General features: G+C 38.7%; 1 protein-coding gene across 1 annotated transcript; it reads left to right on the top strand.

Annotated features, from left to right (window-relative positions):
* The first annotated feature begins 202 nt into the window (after positions 1–202).
* Positions 203–7,543, top strand: LOC118006368 (threonine--tRNA ligase 1, cytoplasmic-like). Its single transcript, XM_034998998.1, has 6 exons — positions 203–589; positions 751–851; positions 942–1,046; positions 3,027–3,099; positions 5,605–5,719; positions 7,132–7,543. Exons 3-6 carry the CDS (start codon positions 1,009–1,011, stop codon positions 7,278–7,280), a joined length of 375 nt encoding a protein of 124 aa, XP_034854889.1. The 5' UTR covers positions 203–589; positions 751–851; positions 942–1,008; the 3' UTR covers positions 7,281–7,543.
* Positions 7,544–17,682: the final 10,139 nt, after the last annotated feature.

Raw genomic sequence — 17,682 nt, forward strand, 5'->3', positions numbered from 1 at the left:
TCTCTCTTTTCTTTTTTTTTTTATTTCTTTTTTATTTTTAAGATTTTATTTATTTATTTGAGAGAGAGAAAGCACATGAGAGGGGGGAGGGTCAGAGGGAGAAGCAGACTCCCCACCGAGCAGGGAGCCCGATGCGGGACTCGATCCCAGGACTCCAGGATCATGACCTGAGCCGAAGGCAGTGGCTTAACCAACTGAGCCACCCAGGCGCCCCCTCTCTTTTCTTTTTATTGTGTCTGTGTGAAAAATGGATGTTCGCTGAATCTAACCGGTAATCATTTTACAGTATAAATCAAACCATCGTGCTGTGCCTCTTAAACCTATACACTGATGAATTTCAGTTATTTCTCAGAAAAGGGGATTTGTATGTGAGTATGTTTAGGTGGACAGAATTCTAACAGAGAAAATAGGGACCCAAGAAAGTAATTACTGTAGTTTTAGTCTTAGATCAGGCTGGAAGAAGGGAAGTTGCAGATGAACAAAAATAAAGATCATCTTGCTTTATCCTTAGCAACTTGAAAACAGTCTGAATGAATTTGGTGAGAAGTGGGAGTTAAATCCTGGAGATGGAGCTTTTTATGGTCCAAAGGTCAGTATGAAAGTATATTGGAGTAATGTGATTTTTATTTTGGGGTGAAGAAGACATACTTTAAGTTAGAAAGAAAGCCAGTCTTGTTATAACTACTGAGTTGAGCTTTAAATATAGACAGCATCTTAAAATAACCTAGTCTTTACGTCTTTACTTCTTAGATTGATATACAGATTAAAGATGCAATTGGTCGGTACCACCAGTGTGCAACAATCCAGTTGGATTTTCAGTTGCCCATCAGATTTAATCTCACTTTTGTAAGGTGAGTTTCTGGAGTCTGCTCTGAGTACTCGCCTTTAAGGGGATATAAAGGAATATGTAAAGTAAAACCATACTTTTTTTTCCTATGTAGCCATGATGGTGATGATAAGAAAAGGCCAGTGATTGTCCATAGAGCCATCTTGGGGTCAGTGGAAAGAATGATTGCTATCCTCACTGAAAACTTTGGTGGCAAATGGTAATTTTTGTCATTGTTTTTGTCTAGACAGTGTAAATTGACTAAAAGAAATGTCTGCTGTCCAGTTTAGTTATGCAGTAGAAAAGGAGAATGATCTGATTGTCACTTCTAATTAATGACAGGTGTTCACTAAGGAATCATAATCTAAACCCAAATTTTTGCTTTAAGAATAATTATTAGTAGTATTTTTATTTCAGAATTTGATTTGTTTGAATGTTATATAATACTTTCTAATTGGGAGTTATTATACGCTAAGCACATTTGTTGCTTTGGGATTAACATGGTTTTGATGTTTCTGTCTGAGTAAACAAGAGTACGCTTTGGGCTTACTTTGTTGAGTATTGCTGATCATAATAAGCAAGTATTTTGACATCCCTTAGAAGCCAATTACTTTTTTTTTTTAATTGATCTTACTTCAGGGGTTCTTTTTTTTTATTTTATTTTATTATGTTACGTTAATCACCATACATTACATCATTAGTTTTTGATGTAGTGTTCCATGATTTATACTCTGGTTTCTCTTCAGATCGTATAAATCTTTCGCCAATTACTTTTTAATTGAAAGTACAGACTCCAGACTGATCAACATTTTTTGTCTTGTTTCTACAAGATTATGCTTTTGCTGGCAGGATATGAGCACATAACTTCCTTTTTATTTTTAAGCAGTTTTGTCTGGGCCCACAATTTGTAAAGGCAGTTGAAAGCCACACAAGGTTATAAAACACCCATTTTGTAGAGTCTGCCATATTAATTATATTGATACAAAACTTTTGTAAAATGTTAATGTGTTTTACCTTATATATTGTAGTCATTTCAATTTTATTTCTAATTTGGTTAGTTCGGTCATTAAAGGGAGTTTCTCATACTTGTCAGTGAAATGAGATCATCTCTTTTCAGTTCTGTTTCACAAAATCAAATCAAATATGGAAAACACTCTCTACGTGGTTTCTAGAGACTAGGGCGATCCTCAGCTGATTGTTCTGTCAAACCTGTAATAGGTGGGAAACAGCCAGTTCGGGCAGAATTTAGTGCCTTTTCCCTGCTGTAATAAAACAACTGAAACTAGAGGACTGATTAAGAGAAACACTAGTCCTAATGTCTGCAGCATAGGGAGGATTTGACACCTGAAATACTCCACAGGTAGAGTTACAAATGGTCAGTTTTTAATAAGAAGTGAAAACATAGGAGAACTTAGGGTAGTCAGGCTTGCAAGACTCCAGACATTATCTAACAAGGCGCTATAGGTGGCAGTCTGCCTTTCAAAAAAAAAGTGAAAACACTCATTTTTATCAAATACTGTCACCAGTTATTATCATTTATAATTTGCTAAATCCCGCAAAATGGATCTTGAATAACTGAAGGCATGGTCTGGTCCATGTCCCCCATGAAGAATAATTAATAAGAGAATGTTGAACAGTGAATCACTAAATGCAATTCTTTCTTAGCCCCTCTGGCAGCTGGTGCGTGATGTTCTGTTTCCTGATATGTTGAGGTGCAAGGCATAGTCCCTGCCCTCAATGTGCTTTGCCATCTGCCTAGTAAATCAAACCTTAGTTACGGATTTTCCTGATTTAAGTTGCCCTCTCTGCTCCTGAATCTCCTCCCTTTAGTCTTTATTGGATATAAGGGGCAGGGGAGAGTTTTTTAAAGTGGCCCTTGGAGCACCTGAGTGGCTCAGTCAGTTAAGCGGCTGCCTTCGGCTCAGGTCGTGATCCCAGGGTCCTGGGATTGAGCCCCACATTGGGCTCCCTGCTCAGCGGAGAGCCTGCTTCTCCCCCTCCCTCTGCCTGCCGCTCTGCCTAATTGTGCTCTCGATCTCTGTTAAATAAATAAATAAAAATCTTTAAAAAAATAAAAAAAATAGATAAAGTGGCCCTTACATATTATAGGAAGATACTGAAAAGCAGGCTTAAGAAATGTGCCATCGTTTTTTAGGAAAGGACCCCAATCCACATTAAATATTTTTAATTTCTTCTAAAGGCCCTTCTGGCTGTCTCCTCGCCAGGTAATGGTAGTTCCAGTGGGACCAACATGTGATGAATATGCCCAAAAGGTAATCCTTAAATACAACTTTTCTTCAATTTACTGTCTGCCACTTGGCTTTTTATATCTCATAAGATGTACATATCCTTGGTAGATCAAGCCACTTGTGGTATAGAGAAATGTTCCTATTTCTGAACAGATTACATTACCTCTTTGATACTTCCTACATGTTTCATGATCAGAAGACATAAGTTGAATAGTGTTTTAAATACACTTGTATATTTTAGTGTTTGTATGAGGAAATAATGCCCCAGTACGATACGTAATTTCAGATGCATAATGCAATTTAAGCTGCTCTTTGATCAAAGAATAATTTTGCTTCATGTTTGTAATGTAAATTTCTTCAGTTATTTGCAAATTTTCTTTTACCTTAATGGTGTGCCAGTCCCATGTTTTGCCCTACCCATTAAAAAACTACCTTACTAACAGATTTGTAAATAGCCATTCATGCTTCACACCCTAAAGACTAGAACAGTCTGTTCTGTTAGAGGGACAATTCCATACTAAGGAATTTCAAATCGTTAAAAGTCGTGTTATAAATAATCATTGTTTCATAATTGCAAGCTAAAAGTAATAAATTGGCTAGTTAAAACAGATTTAAATATCAGGGAACAATATCATAATGTCAAAACCATCATGTTTCTAGATCATCAGAATAAATTGCACTCAGGTCTTAACTGTCTTTAAAAAAAATTCATGAACATTAGACCACCTGAAAAGCAAACCATTCAGACGTACTATATTTCTGTTACTGCGCACAATAGTTTTAGTTATAAATGATAAAAATCAGTTATGTCCCGTGCTTAATTGATTGTACTTTCTCTTATTTGCACTATGAAAGCTCACATGGTAGGAGAAAGGTCTGTAATTAAATAACTCAGTTCTCAACTGTGACAATACTGACTTACCCCCGTTCCGTCGGTGGTGGGGGTTGTATCTGGAGTTATGCAGGCATGGGGTTTTTGGTTCTATTGAATGGACGCATCGGGGAGCACTACTACTGATACTTAATGACTAGAGACCGGGGTGCTAAACAGCCTGTGATTATCCACTTCACCAGTTCCCGAGTAGTGCAACTCACATGCACACAAGGGCCCGTGTGAAGAAACTAAAACACTATGCTTTATTCTTTAAAATAGCTTACAGTTGAAAGTATAGTCTTATCCTGGCACCCGTAATAAACCGTGCAAGAACCCTTCTAAAATTTGCGTACTTAACAAAAATCCCTGTTGGTTAATGATCACGTAGACAGCCTATTAGTGAAATAAAAATGGTTTATTCAGATCTTTTTGTCCTGTTAGTGGTAATTGGTTGTCAGGTAGATGGAAATTTTAATCTAGTTTAACTTAAAATTAATAAAATTTAATGTAGTGTTGCCTTTTTTTGGAAAGGAAAAATATTGAAAACATTGTTTACTATTTAATATACAAAAACTTAAGATGGTAAAGTGGAGATGGTATTTTTGAGGGGAGAAAAAAAGGCATGGAATAATAATCTCTAATGTAGATTGCCAACTTTAGATTCCTAGAAGTTTATTTCAAGAAATTCCAATTTGATCTTTGGCTCCTTCATTTAAGAAGGTTTCTTTTTGGGGCACCTGGGTCGCTCAGTCGGTTAAGCGTCTGACTCTTGATTTTGGCTCAGGTTCATGAGATCAAGCCCCGTGTCTGTTTAAGATTCTCTCTCTCCCTCTCCCTCTGCCCCTCCAACCCCCACCCCCGCTTGCACACTCTCTTAAAAAAATGCTTTTTTTTTAATCAAAAAATACCTGTTCAGAAAGAAAAAAACTACCTTTTAGTATTTCTCAAACTTGATATTTTCTTTTATTTTACATAAATTATTCTTGTAGAGTTCTATTTTTTTTCTTACAGAGTACTGTTTAGCTTAGGTCATATACACAAAGTTATTATTAAAGAAATAATTAGTGTTAAAAGACAATTTTATATGACTGTATTCCATTCTCTAGAAACACAAAAAGCTATTAAGATGGTTTGGGCCTATTGTTTGTGCTGTCAACATTTCATATTAAATGTTCATATTAAATATTAAAATGTTGCACACACAAATGACAGCAACAACTGAATTCCTGTTACCAGCTTGCTGCCTATTTGAGGGATCAGAAATACTACATTCTGTGTTAGATTGGACATCCATCATTATGTATTAATGTGGAGACTGATAAGCAATTTGTTCCTTGGCAACTATTTAGTGACCATAAGATATGTTTGCAAAAGGATTTTTTTCTTTCTAAAGAACTGATTAAATTTATCTGATTGCCTGAATTCTGATTTTTAAGGATTTTCTAAAACATTTACCTCTCAAAAGCAAAATATGTCATTTTAATTTTTGAAAATGTAGTCCCAAGTCACAGATTAATAACATATTCTTCAATATACCTACTAGCATTCCTTTTTTAATAATTGCATAACTATTCAAATCATGTTAAATAAAATCATTTAAGATCAAAATATAATTCTTATTTTAGATCTGAAGAATTCTGTATCTGTTTAAATAGGTATGGCAACAATTCCATGATGCTAAATTCATGGTGGACATTGATCTGGATCCGGGCTGTACGTTAAATAAGAAGATCAGAAATGCACAGTTAGCACAATATAACTTCATCCTAGGTAAGAAAGGAAACTTACCAAAGAAAACCTGCCAAACCTTAGGAAAACACTGACGTCTTGAGACTTATGAGAATTGTGTTCGTTAGTTTAGTTCCCTCTAATCCAGATTCTTGCACTATGAAGTTTGTTCATTTGTTGTAACAAAGGGAAATTCTGGTGTGAAAAAGAATAACGGTAAAGGTTTGTTTAAAAATCTTCTTTCCTGGGCGCCTGGGTGGCTCAGATGGTTAAGCGTCTGCCTTCGGCTCAGGTCATGATCCCGGGGTCCTGGGATCGAATCCCGCATCGGGCTCCCTGCTAGGCGGGGAGCCTGCTTCTCTCTCTGCCTCTGCCTCTCTCTCTCTCTCTGACTCTCATGAATAAATAAATAAAAAAAAAAACATTAAAAAAATAAAATAAAATAAAAATCTTCTTTCCTTTATCTCCTATTCCTTCATATGGTAAGTTTTTATTAAGTTGGCTGGATTAAGTGACTCAGTAAGTACAGTGGCTTGAAGCATTATGAAATGATAGATTTTTTTAAATGAAAAGATTTTTAAATTGGTCGCCCAACTATACATGGTCACCTGATGAACATTTTATTTTTATTTTATTTTGTTTTGTTTTGTTTTTATTTTTTATTTTTTTAAGATTTTATTTATTTATTTGAGAGAGAGAGAATGAGAGAGAGCACATGAGAGAGGGGAGGGTCAGAGGGAGAAGCAAACTCCCTGCCGAGCACGAAGCCCGATGCGGGACTCGATCCAGGGACTCCAGGATCATGACCTGAGCCGAAGGCAGTCGCTCAACCAACTGAGCCACCCAGGCAACCTTGTTTTGTTTTTAAATAGATTTTATTTTTTAGAGCACTTTAAGTTTGTAGCAGAATTGAGCGGAAAGGACAAAGTTATCATGTATACCTCTTGCCCAAAACCGACACAGCCGCCCTCACTACCAATATCCCGCACCAAACTGGTATACTTCTTCCAAAGTCTGCAGTTTACATCAATTTACATCAGTGGTTGGTTTTGTACATTCTGTGGATTTGGACAAATATATAATGACATTTGTCCACCGTTACAGTTTCACTGCCCCCCCAAATTCTCTGTGCTCCACATACAAAACACTCTTCCTAACCACAGGAAACCACTGATTGTTTTTGTTTTTGTTTTTTTTACTATTTCCATAGTTTTGCCTTTTCCGGAATGTCATATAGTTGGAATCAGTATGTAGCCTTTTTAGATTGGCTTCTTTCAGTGAGTAATAATGCATTTAAGTAAGATTCCTACATGTCTTTTCATGGCTTGCTTGCTCATTTGAACATTCTAAAGAATCAGAAGCTACATGGTGGCTTCTGGGTCCTAGGATCATTTCTGTTCAAATGTTCAATAAAAATCCTTACACCTAACAAAGCTTTGTGTCTTTTGTTTTAGTTATTGGTGAAAAAGAGAAAGCCAGTGACACCGTTAATATCCGTACAAGAGATAATAAGGTACATGGAGAGCGTACGATTTCTGAAACCATCGAGCGGCTCCAGCAGCTCAAGCAGTCCCTCAGCAAACAGGCAGAAGAAGAATTTTAATGAAGAACTTGACCCCGATCGGCTCAGTGGGAAAGGATTCTGTAACATTAATTTTATACTCTAGAAAACATCAATTTATCCCAAATTTGGAATAGTTTAGCAGAGTCTGCACAGGTGACTGCAGGATCAGCCTATTTTGTGTCCTATACAGATTTTAGACAACATGTATTTGAAGGAAGTAATTAAAAGACATTAAAGTGATTGTATTTGTTAAATAAACACTGGAGCACTGGAAATAAAACATGAAGAATGCTTTAATGTAATGTGGGAGAATGTTTTTTTATAAATTTAATGAAGTTGAAAAACAAAAATTTTCAGATTTGATTAAAGTAAAAGACCAGAATTGGATTATATTGTAAAAATAAACACTTGAATTCATGTGAGTTTCAGTGCTCTGTCCTTCACATACGCATACACCTGCCTGGAACAAATTGTGTGATTCAGTGATTATCTTTAATGTTTTTTAGTACGTTGTCAGTTGGGAGGGAATGCTGTCCTCAGAGTAGGGGATGGGCTGGGTGCCTGCTTCTCAGGCATAGGAGGCATTTTTTTTTTTTTTTAAGGTTATATTTATTTATTTGACAGAGCAAGAGACAGCGAGAGAGGGAACACAAGCAGGGGGAGTGGGAGAGGGAGAAGCAGGCCTGCTGAGCAGGGAGCCGGATGCGGGGCTCAATCCCAGGACCCTGGGATCATGACCTGAGCCGAAGGCAGACACCCAACAACTGAGCCACCCAAAGGACGCATTTTTTTAGGAGTGTCACTTCTTTTTGGATATGAACAATTAGAACCAACTATGGATCTAACATAAAGTAGATGTGCACAAATTTTTAAGATGAAGATGAGTTTTCAAAGAAATACATGTGGCTGGCAGACTGCTCTGGGCCATAGCATCCTGGTTATACAAATTCCCTGTTCTCTCATAAGGAATAATTTTTAATTTTCTACCAGTAAATGATGATTGGGAAAGTGCCACAAAATGAGCTCCTTGTGTGGACATACATTAATTCCTCTTTAATACAGTCATCTGGAAAAGGCAACAGCCTGTCAGTTCTCTAATAACCCCAGTAGCTTGTTTGACAGGGTCACTTGAAAATGAAGTCATTTTGCATAGATTAATCCTTAAAAGAGATAAGACCTCTAATCATAGGGATTTTTTTTTTTAGAACTATAATTAAGCCTTGCTTATAAACGTCTACGACTTAGCTTTTGACAGGTTTGTAATGAACTTTTATATGTATTTTGAGAACAATTACATATTTGAAACAAAACTTTACAATTCTAAGTCATAACACCAAAGTTTCTGATTCATTTTAAAACCATGTATTTGATTTTTATTTCTTTACAATTCATACTATCTTAATTTGAATTTTTCTTTAGTTTGAAAAAATTCATATCATAGAATCATTTCAGATGGTTTCCATAATACTCCAAAAACCAACCTTGGTTTAGCTAGATTTTTTTCGGTACTTATTTTACACAAAGCAAGAAATGGGTTGTAAGTGATTTCCTTGAAATGTTTAGAGAAGCTTTATAAACCTCTCAGAACTTAAGATACGAAAGTATAATAAAGGCACAGGTAGGTAGGACCAGGAGTCCAAGAATCCTCTTTGTAACCGACACCTTAGCCTTAGTCCTCAGTCCTCAGTTCTAGTGGAAACATTAGGGCACAACCCTGTAAGAGCTCTTGGAACTGGGGGCTTATCCCATCAAAGCTCTTAAGTCTGTAGTTCCTCCATTGTGTTTTTTTGTTTTGTTTTGTTTTGTTTTTGCTCTCTCCTGGAGTGCAGAGACTGTTCTAGTCACTGTTTTATCCATCCATTCTATTCTGGTATTTGACTTGAAGAATTGAAAGAGCCAAATTACTAAGCTTTTATCAAGGAGCTAGTCTAGAGTTCTATGATCTCGGTAATCAAATATGCAAGAACAGTTTTAGAACAGTGACAGCACAGTTGCAAACAGCATGCGACTAAATCCGTAAAGACCAATTTTGTGAAGTAAAATAGGTACCAAAACCAAAATACGTAGCAAAATGTGTAAAATAGGTGCGCCTAAACCAGAATCTGCAGACACTAAGTCAGGAGTACTGAGGCAGGTTAGGGAGGTAGAGGCAAGGTAAAGGGTAAAGGACCTAGAGTGGACTGAGTTCACACAAACCCTCTGCTGACTCGTGTGACCCATGAGTCCCCTCAGCTCACTTCTTCACATTTGTTAACAGCAAGGGACACCCGCATCTCACTTCAGACCCCTGTACCATGACTGATAGCCCAGTGCTCCTCAGATCGCTGGGCATGCGAGTCACCAGAACGTGGCATGAAATACTCACTCTAGGTTCTGGGCTGGGTTCGAGATGCTGCATTTAACAAGCTCCCAGCTGGTGCTGAGAAGCACACTTTGAGAAGTCACTCATTCTGATGGGTCTTGCTCAATTCGGCCTTAAAAAAAAAAAAAAGAACAGTAATAAAAGGCTTAGGAGGAAATCAGCCTCTTGTCCTTTGACCCTCACCTATTCCCACGGCCCCAGACAACCACTTTTAGCTGCGCTGGCGTATGCCCTGTTCCTCTTTCTAAAGACGGCTGCTCTCTCTTGGTTCATCAGTTTTGGCACCCCTCTACTGACTTCTGTTTCAAAAGATGGGGATTTTATTTCGTACTCCTTCATCTTCTCCCTCCATTGTTCCAATATCTCACCTTTTTGTTAAATCCATATTAGGTGCTATTTTTACTATGTTCATAAATGCTATTGCTCTAATAAGCCAAATAGTCTTCTATGATTACATTATTTTTCTAGTACAATTTTTTGTTTTACTGGAGCTAATAATTATCTTTTAAAATATTTTCTTGGAATATCTGACTTGACCAGCTCTGTTTTATTCCTTTCACTCCAGTTTCCCAAAAGTCAAAATTTTTTCCAGCTTTATTGAGATATTATTGACATATATGTGAGTTTAAGGAATACAATGCAATGATTTGATACACATATATGTTGCAAAATGATTATCACAATAAGGTTAACACCTTCATCCCTTCACAATTACGATCTAAAAGTCAAATTGGACAGACAATTCACTGGTTCCATTTATCTTGTGAGACAAATCCCCTTTAGATTCCCGTCTCCTGCTCCAATCCAGGCTCATGGCAGCCCTCCCTGTGTCAGCCCCACCTCTCTAGCATGTTTGGTCCTCTTTCCTGGATTCCATGTTTTCCTTTTTCCGGGCTACTTCCTGTTGGACAGGATTTTCCAGTTGCTTTTCAAAGAAGGGTGCATAGGATTCTTGACTGCAAACAAATTTTTTTTCTCAGAATTGAGAAGACCTTGATTCCATTTTCTTCTGCCTTCTAGTGCTTCTATGAGGAATCCATTCCGATTCCCGTTCTTTTGTATGTCCCCAATCATTTTCTCTGAAAGGTTTAGATCTCTTTTATTTAGCGTTGTTATTCTGAAATTTCATGATGATGGTGTAGGTCTTTTGACTTCCAGTATAGTGAGTGAGCAGCCTTTTCATTCTGGACATTTGTATGCTTCCGTTCTGAGAAATGCTTTTTGTGTTGCCTTTGATGGTTTTCTCTTCTGTTTTCTGTTCTTAATGGACTCTCTATTATTCAGGGGTTTGTTTGATTTTAGTTTTCAAGAGTTCATTCTTGTTCTTATGTTATTCCTTATGTTATCTTAAAGCATCCTATTCTTGTTCCTTGAATTCAATTTCTTAGGGTATTTGTTTAAATTACATTCAAGTTTTGTATAGCACACTGTATTATCTCCACTTTCTTCTAAGTTTATATGTTTATGTTCTGGCCTCTGTCATATTGTAAGTATGCCTAACTGCCAGAAATCCTTGTTGAAGAGTGAAGCGCTAAATGCATATTAGAAATGCGCGCACGCGCTTGTGTGTGTTACAGAAGGTGTTTTGTGGGTTGGAGGATTCGAGGAATTAATATCTGGTAGGCAAATTATTTTCTCATTCTCTTCTGTTCTTAGTGGAACTTCTATTATTTAGATGATCTACTTTCTAAGAGTTCTTCTTAACTTGATTTTCCCATTCATTCTACTGATTTTTTAAAAAAAATTTCAATTGTTTACTTTTTAAGTTGTTAAAGTTCTTCCTTGTTCTTATCCTGTTTCCTTATATTATAGCATCCTGTAGGGGGCATTGTTTCTTTAGAGAACTTTCTTCCAATCTTCCTGTGAGGTAGCCTGTGGCTTTTGGTGTTGCATTTGGGAAGGGGGCTAAGGAGAGGAAGTCTAACAGCCAGTATGCAGACTGTCACTTACACTCCTATGGCCAGAAGAGTACATCATCATAGCCCTCCCCTGACTCTGCTGTCCCTGCAGTCTGTCTGGTTCTCTAAAGAATAAACCCAACAATCTTGGAGGGGGCGGGGGTGGGGGGAGAGCAGGCAGGATGGAACAATCACCTGACTGCACAAGTTAAGATGCAGACAGGAGTCTTAACTGCTCTCCATGCACTTTCAGACAATGCTTTTATATTTAGTTCCCCTTTTTCCCTTATACCTGATCCTCTAATTCCTGAATCCTCAGTTCTTCAGGGCAAATAGCCGTGCTACTCCGACCCTTCTCAAGTACTTAAACTTGACCTTTCTTTTCCCTGCTGCATCCAATGCCCCATATACTTTCCATCTTCAGATGTTGTGGTTTTGGTTACAAATGTCTCCTCCTAGGGCAGCCTGCTAATTGCCTGTCCAACTTCTTCCTTCCTGAACTCAGATTTTGTTGAGGAAGTCACTGTGCCCTCCTTAAGATGCTCAGCTTCCCAGAGGTTTGTTTTTCCCCTGGGAGTACTCATGAGATAGATCAGACCAATGAGATAAGAATGGGAGTCCTGGGTGGGAGTTCTGGGAAGGCTTGCTAAAGAGGACATTTTTTTTTTTTTGGCCCTTTCCCTGCCCTTCTTGTCAATTCCTTCTTCCTCTTTCTGCTTGGAAGGCAATTCAGCAGCCATCATGCACCCACAAGGTGACTATGAGAATGAAAGCCTCATGTTCATAGTGAAGAACAGAATGATAGAAGGACCTCAGCTCCTTGGTGATGTTGTGGATCTGCTGAACCTGCCCAAACTGCCAAACTCTGGGTTTCTTCTGTGAGAGAAATAAACACACATTTGATTAAATTCCAACGGTCACGTTTCTGGTTCATTATAGCCAAAGCAGTCCCCAACTCATACACCTTCTTTCATCAAAGATGAACAAGTGTTTTGCTCTTTGTTTCAAGGTCATTATTTGAACTAACAGGACTGAAAGTCCTTTATCTGCCTTAGGATCTCACAAGAGTCTAGTCTTCCAATTCCTTTTATTTTACCCCTGCCCCAGGACACCTTTTGCTTTTCCTCCTCACCAAGCCTTGACTTCCATGGCTGATCACTTGAATTTCTTTTTCACTAACACTCTCAACTTTCAAACATTGTGGCTCAGTTTGACCCATTGAACAAATACTTAACCTTCCTCCATTCCTACAGCCAAATGACTGGGCACTGTTAGGAAAACGTATAGAACCATAAGAATTAGTGCCACATCCAGTTCATGATCTCCAACTCAGATGCACAATAATTTATCCTCGTGAGTAGTTTCTTTATCCAGTCTCTCAGTAACTATCACTACTTTCTTCAAATCTACTATATCTCTCTCAGCTTATCTATCTAAAAGCCTATGGAAATCATGCGACTTTATGTTTTCAAATGTCACTTCACACTTCATCTACCCCCCTCACTCTCAGTAGACTACTGGCTCTCCTCTTACTTCATTAAACCTAGAAATTTCTATCAGTGCTTCCCTCCTTCCCTCCAGTGAATGAAGTCTTCTTCCTTCTCCTTTTAAGGCCAACCATTCTACTGGAGCTCTTGGTCCTGTGGGAGAAAATGTGGGCTAGAGGCAAAGGTATGGGCCTTGTAGCCAGACATTTGGGTTAATATCCTAACTCGCACTTACCAGTTAGGCAAGTTCATTTAATTTCTCTGAGCCTCTTTTCTTACCTATAAACTGTAGATAATGCCTCTTTCATGAAATTGTTACAGTCACTAAGTTTTTTATGTAGTGTAAGAAAATAATGTTGTTCTCATTTTTCTCCAGCACTTCGCTACAATAGTTATTTCTGCTCTATCACCAACTTCTCTACCTCTCAACCCCAAAGCACCATCTTTTCTGTTCCACTGTATTGTGTTTTTGCATATTCTGACTTCAACCCCCTCCACGCCATTGAAGGGGTGCTTTCCAAAGACCAGAGATACTCTGTGCTGCATTTGACCACTCTCTCTGAAGGAATTCATGTGTTCAGGGGGAAAAATAACCCATTGGGATCCAACTATGGAACTGGGGCTTCATTAGGCAGTGATCAATGAGGATCTTGTCCTCATGGAGTTTACAGTCTAGCAGGAGAGGAATAAATCAAATACTTACAGTCCTGATGTATATTGTGGAGGGAGCACTGGGACAATGGAAGCACGCATTGTCTGCAGAGTCATGGAAGGCAGATCAAGAATAAAGGGCAGACTGTGAAATCAGGAGCTGTGGAGAATGAGAACAAGGGACTGATGGAAAAGCTATCAGGACAGAAGTGACCAGGCTTGGGAGGAGGAATGGGAGAAAGAAGTAGCGGGAATAGGAGGCAGGGATTCTGTGGAATTGATTTAGATTTGCAATGGCCTGCTTGAAGTGACATTTACGTGTTGACTTCGAAACTATAAAGTCATGTGCTTTCTCTAGGCTCTTAAAATATTCAATCAGGGAGACTTAGGTAAGCCAATTTCTTCATGGCATGACTTCCTGAAGTGCATTAAAGATCTCCAGTGATGCTGGAAGTCCGTTTATCTAAGGGGACTCTCTGGCTACTAGTGTAAGGAATTCACTCTGGGAAAGCCTCATCTAGGAATCTGTAGTCGTGAAAAAATGAGGCTATTTTAATTCCAGGCAGCAGAGGGCAACCTTGCCCTCCTTATCCAGATTGATACAGGCTTCAGATAAGGTTAAAGTAAAATCAGTTAAAATCATCTTAGTGCTAGTTCGAGATTCTTCTGTTTCCTCCATGGTTACCCCCAAGTTTATCTCCATTATTGCAGAAAATCTGCCATGAGAATTGTTGGAATAAGCGGCCCATTGAGGTGCCAAAACTAACTCAGGTGGAAACATCTGTCTGAGTTGCCCACTTACTGGAGAAGCATAATGGAATCAAACAGCATTATTTGATTGTTTACATCTTAAAATGGGACCCTGCACTGGTCATTCTCAGCTGCTCCTCATTATAACCATACAAGATTATGTTTCATATGTGTATGTATTTATCATAAATGTAAGCTCATTTAGAAAAACTAGAAAATATAAATAAAGAATAAAAGACTTCTAATTTCATAGCATAGATAATTACCATTATACTTTCCTGTATATCCATCCACATTAGACTTATAAATAGGATTATATAAGTTTAATTACCTGATTTTCATTTTTGCTTTATATCCCAAACATCATTTTAATGTCTACAGAATGGATCAATAAATGACTATAACACATGAATTTAATAAAATTCCTACACTTGAGCATTTAGCCTCCAGCCTTCTAAAATTATATACAGGAATTTTGAAACAACTTGTAATGCAACCTTCTAATGTATTTTTGTTGATGTTAAAAAAAAAACTTTCTCTGTTTTCATTATTTCCCTATTCATATTCTACATTAACCATCATTATGTTTCTCTCCATACCTCTCTCCAAGTTCATACAGGAATGTTCAACCATCTATGCACTTACATAGTTTTTTTTTTTAATAAACAAAAAAAAATAGCATTATAGGACATACATCTTGCTTTTCTTGCCTAACAGTAAACAGTGGCAAAACCTTCAGGTCTATGGGTATAGATCCAATTTATCCTTTTAAGAAGCTGTAGACAATCCCATTGTGAGACATAATCACTTACCTAACAGAGAAAGACAACTTTGCCAACCTGAAGGGTAAAAAATGCTAACTCACTGCTCAATGATTTTGTTTCTTCTAGTACTAGGATGTAAAATAAACTGTTGAATGAGAGATATAGGCATTACTTCCAATTTGAAGATAAGAGATGGCAGAGCCATGGCTGTGCTGGGAGGTTGAAGTGTAAAATGCACTTGCCCTCAGGCAGGGTAGCGGTGATGTGAGGCGCCCTGGGTCCGTCCCACCTGGCTGTAACCCCAAAGTCTTACCTCCATCCTGCCAGCTCTGCCTCGGGCGGCTCCTTCCCCGGGGCCAAACTTGACTGGAAAGGGAGCAGGACAGGCAAAGGGGCCCAGCTGATTCTCAACTGTGGCCAGAAAATACGAAATAACACAAAACTTTATGATACATAGAGTTACTATTATAATAAGTGATTGGAAGGAAACACATTTTTCTATGGCATTATTCCCCAAAGAGGATCAGTAAAGCCCTTTTGCTAAGAGACCTTACAGGAACTTTTTTTTTTAAAGACAATTTTTTTTTTAAAGATTTTATTTATTTATTTATTTGACAGAGAGAGACACAACAAGAGAGGAAACACAAGCAGGGGGAGTGGGAGAGGGAGAAGCAGGCTTCCCGCGGAGCAGAGAGCCTGATGCAGGGCTCCATCCCAGGACCCTGGGATCATGACCTGAGCCGAGGGCAGATGCTTAACCAACTCAGCCACCCAGGCACCCCTTAAAGACAATTTTTATTTTTTAATTTTATTATGTTCATCACCATTCATTACATCATTAGTTTTTGATGTGGTGTTCCATGATTCATTGCTTATAACACCCAGTGCTCCATGCAGAATGTGCCCTCTTTAATACCCATCACTGGGCTAACCCATCCTCCCACCCCCCTCCCCTCTAGAACCCTCAGTTTGTTTCTCAGAGTCCATAGTCTCTCATGGTTCATCTCCCCCTCTGATTTCTCCCCCTTCATTTTTCCCTTCCTACTCTCTTCTTCTTCTTCTTCTTTTTTTAACATATAATGTATTACTTGTTTCAGAGGTACATGTCTGTGATTCATCAGTCTTACACAATTCACAGTGCTCACATAGCACATACCCTCCCCAATGTCTATCACCCAGCCACCCCATCCCACTCACTACCACTCCAGCAACCCTCAGTTTGTTTCCTGAGATTAAGAATTCCTCATATCAGTGAGATCATATGATACATGTCTTTCTCTGATTGACTTATTTCGCTTAGCATCATACCATCTAGTTCCATCCATATCGTTGCAAATGGCAAGATTTCGTTCCTTTTGATGGCTGCATAATATTCCACACCACATCTTCTTTATCCATTCATCTGTTGATGGACATCTTGGCTCTTTCCATAATTTGGCTATTGTGGACATCGCTGCTATTTAACGTGTTCATTTTAGTTAAATCAAGGGTGTCATGGGATCAGTAGCTGGGGATTAGATACATAGGTAAGGAACTGGTGAGGGGGAGATATAAGAATATAAGGGTTTTAGGGTTTGGGAAATAATTCCCCTTTCTCCCTCTCCTGGGTGCGAAACCAGTTGAGAAAGAGAGAGAGGGAAAAAGAGAGAAAGTCTAGCAGTTGGAGAGCCTGTCATTTCCTTTATCACTGACAAACTGTACGGAGTACACAGTCCCATATCTGTCATTCTTTATAGAGGTAGATGTAAATTCCTGCATCCAGTCCAGGGAGAGTTGCAAAACCCTCTTCTGAGGGGCGCCTGGGTGGCTCAGTCGGTTGAGCGACTACCTTCGGCTGAGGTCATGATCCCGGAGTCCCTGGATCGAGTCCCGCATCGGGCTCCCTGCTTGGCAGGGAGCCTGCTTCTCCCTCTGACCCTCCCCCCTCTCATGCTGTTTCTCTCTCGCTTGTTCTCTAATAAATAAATAAATAAAATCTTAAAAAAAAAAAACAACCCTCTTCTGATAAAACAGGAGGCAGAGCACCTCCTGGACTAGCTGGTTCACAGCAAGAGGAAGAAGACAGGACTAACAGGAGGAGGCTCTTCCTCTTACCCATCTACCAGCTAACATGCCCCCCTTAGTTGGGGAGTGGGGAATAAAGAGAGGTGAAGAGAGGAACCAGAGCACTGACTCTAAATAGGAGGAGGGAATTAACATTCTATCAACAGTTGTTGCTTAGACTCTTATTCAGGGATGCTCCAGCCACCGAGAATGCCCAGGTAGGTTACAAAATGCCCATTTGGGTGTTTAGGCTGCAAAGATCAAAGCCTCAGACCAGGTTTCCTCTCTGAAATGTAAATGGGACTCTGAATTTTTTTCTGTAGCCACTACTTTCAAAAGCACCTGCTGTTTGGAACTCTACCTGCTCACAACTGACTGCATAGACAGAGGCCCAAGGGCTTTGTTTACACAATCTGGAATGAATAGCTTCCATACACCAGCAATTCTCAGCAGCTGCTCATATATTAATGGAAGAAACAGTGCTTA

This window comes from Mirounga leonina, unplaced genomic scaffold (genome assembly GCF_011800145.1).
Source record: "Mirounga leonina isolate KUSES-001 unplaced genomic scaffold, KU_Mleo_1.0 Mir_96, whole genome shotgun sequence".
NCBI classification, from domain to species: Eukaryota; Metazoa; Chordata; class Mammalia; order Carnivora; family Phocidae; genus Mirounga; species Mirounga leonina.